At 36.4% G+C, this 6,474-nt stretch overlaps 1 protein-coding gene across 1 annotated transcript in view; it reads right to left on the bottom strand.

Moving 5' to 3' along the window:
- Positions 1-2,702, bottom strand: part of LOC108364783 (uncharacterized) — a 22,899-nt gene extending 20,197 nt beyond the window's left edge. The window contains 4 exon segments of the mRNA XM_017618628.1: positions 45-1,050; positions 1,053-1,825; positions 2,112-2,418; positions 2,535-2,702. Of these exon segments, the coding sequence (XP_017474117.1) occupies positions 45-1,050; positions 1,053-1,825; positions 2,112-2,418; positions 2,535-2,702 (2,254 nt within the window).
- Positions 2,703-6,474: the final 3,772 nt, after the last annotated feature.

Genomic DNA, 6,474 nt, shown 5'->3' with positions numbered 1-6,474 from the left:
TGATAGCTTGTTGCCATCACTTAGCGATTTATCAACAGTCCCACCTGGACTCTTAACTGGGTGTTCATTTTCAATGTCCAATTCACTTGGAATTTGACCGTTTGGCATTTTTCTAATGTCCTCATTACAGTACTTGTAAGTTCGTTTATTTTGCAAAGACTTCAACATGTAGCGGTCCCCATCCAGAACCTCAATCACCAAAAATGGACCTCTAAACTTTGCATCTAATTTGGTTTGGTGTCTCTCTTCGTTTTTCAATAGCACATAGTCACCAACCTTGTATCTCACAACCGGTGCTTTACCCTTATCGAACCTGATTTTATCGTACGCAGCAATATTTCCCATATTCTCAGAAGCCTTATTTCTAACTTTTGCTACATCGACTGCAACCTCAGTATCGCATGGTGGTATTAAACCGAGAGGACGAGCCTCCTTACCAATCAACAATTCCAAGGGACTTGCTGCAGTAGAACGGTTTGTGGTACAGTTTAAAGCGAACTGAACCTCGCCGAGAGCGTCTTGCCAAGATCGGTTACTGGATTCTACTGCTGTCAACAAGTTCTTCAACGTGCTCATCACACGCTCAACTTGCCCGTTAGCGCGACTCGCCCCTGTAGCAATTAAATGAAGTTTTATATTTTGTGATGAACAAAATTCTGAAAATTTCGAGCTAGTAAAGCATCGACCCTGGTCAGCAATGATACGGTTGGGAACCCCAAACAAAGAAATAGAAGACTTAAGAGCTTTCATACAACTCTCAGTATCTAACTTTAAAGTGTGGAACAAATAAACGTATTTAGTGAATGCATCGATTTGCACGATCACATATTCTTTGAGGTCACTTTTCCCACTTAACTTTCCTGTTATGTCAACATGTACTGTGTGCCAAGGCACATTTATTTTAGGAATTGGATGGAGCTCTGCTTGCTTTTTCCCCGAAGAACCCTTGACAGATTTGCACGTTATACAATTATCAACAAATTTTCGAACGTATTTATTCATGTTATCAAACCAGTAGTATTGATAGACTTTGTCAAGTGTTTTTTTTTTCACCCTAAGTGCATTATTGATTCATGCACCTGATTTATAACTGACCATTTGAATACGCGCGGAACAACGGGTAAGCAAAGGGTTCTATTATTCCTTTGAACCTTGCGAAATAAGATTCCCTTCCTCAACTCATAGGTTTTGGACAAATCTTCTGTAAGCTCATTCGAATTTAATTTATTTACAATGCCAGCTATGTCTGCATCTAATTGCTGTTCAGCGTGAAACCATTCACATGAAATTTCCGCCAAATTTACTCGCTTCTCAGGAATTTTGCTTAACATTAACTCAGAGTTCGCTTTAATAGGATTTCTTGACAAAAAGTCAACATGAGCCATGCGTTTACCTTCACGGTACTGAATATCAAAATCGAACGATTGTAAGTACGCCCACCAGCGATGCACTCTTGGAGTCAGATCTATTTTAGTACGCGATGCCTTGAGAGAATTGCAGTCAGTGTAAACTACAAACTTACGACCAAGCAAATAATGCCGATAATGTTTAACGGCCTGAACGACCGCCAACGTCTCCAACTCATAAGAGTGGTACCTAGACTCAGCGGAGGTAGTCGTTTTGCTAAAATATTCAATTACGTAAACTACAAACTTACGACCAAGAAAATAATGCCGATAATGTTTAACGGCCTGAACGACCGCCAACGTCTCCAACTCATAAGAGTGGTACCTAGACACAGCGGAGGTAGTCGTTTTGCTAAAATATTCAATTACGTGAGGTATGTTGTTAATTCTATGCAAGAGCATAGCACCATAACCGCAAGCTAGGTCGGATAATATTACATTGCATTAATTCGTTTAACTTAGCCCGAACTATTTCTTTCTCATTAGGGCTGAGCCTATACGGGCGCCTTTGTGCTGTTTTATTAGAATCTATTAGCCGAATTTTCATCTCCCCCGTACTAACTCTTGTACAAGGAGTACCATTTATAAACGATGTCTCATATTGTTCAACTAATTGGATTAATAAATCTTTGTCATTACCGGTTAATTAAGTGTCGATATCTTTTAGATTGCCTGTGGGTTCAGACACAACACAAACATTAAAACCTTGTTTAAGGATTTCGCGACCAATGACAATATCATTCTTTAAATGATTATCTTGCACTACGTGAAACAGTATCTCAATAGCATTATCATTAATAGTAACATTGGCTAAAATTTGTAATGTACTGTATATTCCCCCATCACCGATTCCCCGTAATATTACAACATTGTGAATACGTTTGCCAGATAATTTTAGGCCAATACTTTCTTTAACTAATGAGCACCACTGCGATGCGTCGACACCCATTCCATCAGGGTTAAATTTTGGTAATGCAACAACAGTATTTTGTGTCTCCACACGAGTCGATGCCTGGATATTTTTCACAATCTCAGCAAATTCCGAATTTGCATTTCAAGGAAAAAACGCCATTGTTCATTAGAAAATGTAGGAGTTTGGGCCGAGCCCACTTCTGATGTCGGGTTTACCTCCATGGCCGGAGCATTCTGTGCCGCCGGAGTAGTGTTTTGTGCTGCCGGAATAGCAATCGGAGCAACCTCCACCGCCGGAGCAGCTCCAAGATGTGGAAGGATAGCTCCCACTTCCAATTGCGCCGGAGTAGCTTCCATGTCTGTAATTTTATTTGTATCCTCCATTTTGCATGCCAATGGTGTCGTGCTGCACTGGCCATATAACAATGAATTCCTGAGTGTTGTGTAATCGTTCGTTATCAAATGGATACTGCCTTGTTCTTCAGCCGAGTGTATTCATTCAACCAATACACTCGGAAAGTAGAACTTCAACTTCATACACAAACATTATTGTTTCACTCACTCTTTAACACTCATCAACACTCAGGACTACATTCAGCCGCAGCTTGTCTCGCTCTTACAGTTTTCCGTGCGTGAACGGGTATAGTGTACTCTCACGAACTCAACAATTAAGGCGACACCATTAGAGGAGGTAGGATAGCAAGTTGGTGAACACAAATGAGGATTCGCAATTGAGACAACAGCTCGGATATTTGCTGTGTTCCAATTCATATGGAGTTGTGCATTCTATATCAACCTACCCTGGGAGAAATTTATGACATATACGACATATATAAATTTGTGAAAATGTGTAGAGAAAATTATTAAAAACTGTAATAAAATGAAAACTGTGTTAAAATAAAAACTGTATTAAAATGAAAACTGGATTAAAATGAACTAACACAAATGTGAATACATACTTTTTTTATTTCTTACTAAAGGTGATTTAAATGGGGATATAAAAGAAAAATGGGGATTTTTTGGGCATAACTGCGGCCCGATATGGGGATGGGGTACAAAAATATTCTGGCAACACTGTAGCAGCCAGCCAGTTTGGGTTCGCACTTCATGCAGTAAGCAGCTTATGCGCAAGTTTTTTTTTTTAGTACACACATACTGAGACAAAAATTTTGCACTTGTATTGGAAGCTCTGCCAGCGCTGTACACCACTGGCATAGATACATATGTGCATAGATACATACATATATAAGTGTCCGCATATATTTTTTTTCTCGTCACTTGCTCTGTCGCTTCACTTCAGCAAAACCAAGTTGTGGGGAAAACCCTGACGAAATGCGTACAATTGAAACCATGGGTTTGAAGATTGCGCAAATTGATGTGAAAATTTAAATTTCATATTAAATATATTTATGTATGCATGTACATATGCACATATGTAAAAATGTAGTTTCGATTTAAAAAAATCGGATAAAGGTTTTCTTTCGCCATTCATACACCTCTAATTTTAGTATTTATTTAAAAAAACTCAATGAAATTCAAAAACTATCTCTGGCATTTGGTTTTACTCAGTACCGATTTGAGCTGTCGCACAGTTTTATCAAAAAAAAAGCTATTAATGGGTAGGTTCAGAAGACGCAGTAGTTGAGCGCAACCGTTGCTAAACCGTTACGTCTTCTGAACGACTTGATACATTAGCTGTCAAATTCAACTCTCAAAGGTACTCACCAACATGCTGTCTCAAATGTTCAAAAAAATATTACGATCATCTAACACGCAACTATTCAGTTGATCGGAAGTACGCAACAACGCGTTATTTGTAAAGGCTCTCAAGAAAAACTAAAAATTCATATAAAATTACGCACAATAAATGGAAAATAAATTTGCTTCTATAAAAAATTTCTTAAATCAGTATGCAGCTCTTAAGAAAAAAATGCTCGTACATCTCGTCGCTACCATGTCCAACTTTCGAATGTGAAAATCGGCACTTTTTAAAATTTTGATTTGCCACTAATAATTTTATTTCGTATAGCAGCATTGCTGAAGTTAATGTTTTTGACAACTTATGTGTTGGTTAATGACTGCAAATAGTTTTATAGAAAATAAGAAAGGAGAAATAATACTTTCATAAAAATTTAAGTACATACATAGATTTAAAAAGCTGCTTAAATACAAAAGTTTTATGAAAATGTCATATTAAACAACTGTTTAAATCTACGTTATTTTTTTATAAATAAGGCCGTTAACATTTCCTTACATCGTCAATTTCCATATTTTATTTTTACTCTTTCAATTTCGCTGACCAGCGCCGCAAACGATATCACCTAGTAGGCTAACAACCAAAATTGAAATTAAATACGCAAGTACTTACAGTACTACATGTATACAGAGAGTAGATTTGCTACTCCCTTTTGGCAGCAGCAAACATCTCTCGTACGCGATGAGAGAAAGTAGAGTACCTACTTTGGTGGAGTAATAGCAAGTACGTCAAGTATTTACTCTCTCAACGCCAAGTAGTGTATGTATGAGGAAAAAGAGTAACAATGTGTTGGGAGTAGAGTACAATGCAAAGAGTACTTATTGAACGAAATGCGACAAATACACTTGCGCTGGACTTTAATACATACATATAAATATTTATTTTTAATAACAATCAGGGGTTATATTCGATGTAAATAAGTTGGTTTAAATTAAATAACTAAATCAAATTCGTTTTTGTTTTACAATACCGCTATGCACTATTATCCTCACCTTTTTGTGGAATTTAGCTACAATTTTCGGAAGTGTGATTGAATTCTTTAATTTTTTCTTCTGCTTCCAAAAACCATCCCTGTGGGTGGGAGTGTCTAATTTTAGAAAAAAGCTACTTACAAAACCTTTCATTATTGAATCATGGAAAATACGAAAACTCCGATGTTTCAGTAATTGAGGACGCTAATTTACTCCAAGTTAATACCTACAACATTCTCTTAACAATAAATATTACCGTAATTATTACAAAAATGTAGTTTTATTACATTTTCTTACCTTTTCTGTGATACATATTTGAATTATCTAATTCTCTAAATTAAAGTTGAATCTGATTTTTTAATCCGTAAGGGTGGCCACCGTTGCTAAAAATAAAGCGTTTTCAAAACCATTTCCATTGATACCCATATTGCAGCAATGCATTTAAAAGAACTAATTTTTTTAACAGGTGGCAACTCTGTTACTGGCCGTCTCCACTGGATCAAATTTATTGCTGTCATTTTTGTCGCTAAATATAAGTTATATCGGTGGCAATATTTGTGTGGGCTCTTTATATATTGATATAAGCATTTGTAAGATAGCTTCTAAAACGTATTTTTGCTTGATTTAATCGCCTAAAAAATTTAGAAAATAGGTTTTGACGTTAATAGATCGGTCTTGAGCTGGTACGGCTCTTAAAACATCCGCAACTTTCTTTAAAGCATCGCTGCTAATTGCTGAGAGAACCAAATTATATTTCCCTACATAAGATGTGATCATTAATGACTGGTGCGAAATAAAGTCAATTGATATTATTACCTTTTCAAAAGCGAAATAAAGTCAACAAAAATTTGGAAATAAAGTCATTGACGCTATTTCCTCATTCAAATGGAAATAGCGTCAACAATGCTTAAAGTATGTCGATTCATAGAAACAAATGTTGTTCTTACAATAAACATTGCCCCGTAAGTGTTGTTTTTTTAATATGTAGATGAAAAACATGTTTCGTTTCCACAAAAATAAAGCGAACACTATTAAATTGAAAAAACAGTCCATGTGCAAAAACCACGGAGGAACACTGAAAGAATTCTGTGTTTTAAATTAGCATATTTTGAAAGATGGAAAAGAAACCAACCTTTCTATAAGGAAACAATTATAGAAAAAGAATTTTCTTACACTGTATTCATGTCTGCGCCAGCAATTTGTGACGACATCATTTAAAAGCAGCTAAGGAGAATGACGACACGCGGCATAGCATGACGTGGTGTATATCTATATTTGACTTTTGTTTGTGCTAAATAGTCCTGGTTTCAACGTTTGTGTTCAACATATATTATTTAAGCAATTATTTAATATACAATTCTGCGGATACAAGTAGTATAAATATGCTAGCAGCGCTGCCTGCACAAGGCCAGAACCGGCATATGGTTTG

The sequence above is a fragment of the Rhagoletis zephyria genome, unplaced genomic scaffold (genome assembly GCF_001687245.7).
Source record: "Rhagoletis zephyria isolate East Lansing unplaced genomic scaffold, Rhagoletis_zephyria_1.1 Rzeph_scaffold_01670, whole genome shotgun sequence".
NCBI classification, from domain to species: domain Eukaryota; kingdom Metazoa; phylum Arthropoda; class Insecta; order Diptera; family Tephritidae; genus Rhagoletis; species Rhagoletis zephyria.
Note: the sequence above shows the minus strand (reverse complement) of the source record. Positions and strands in the feature narration are given on the sequence as shown.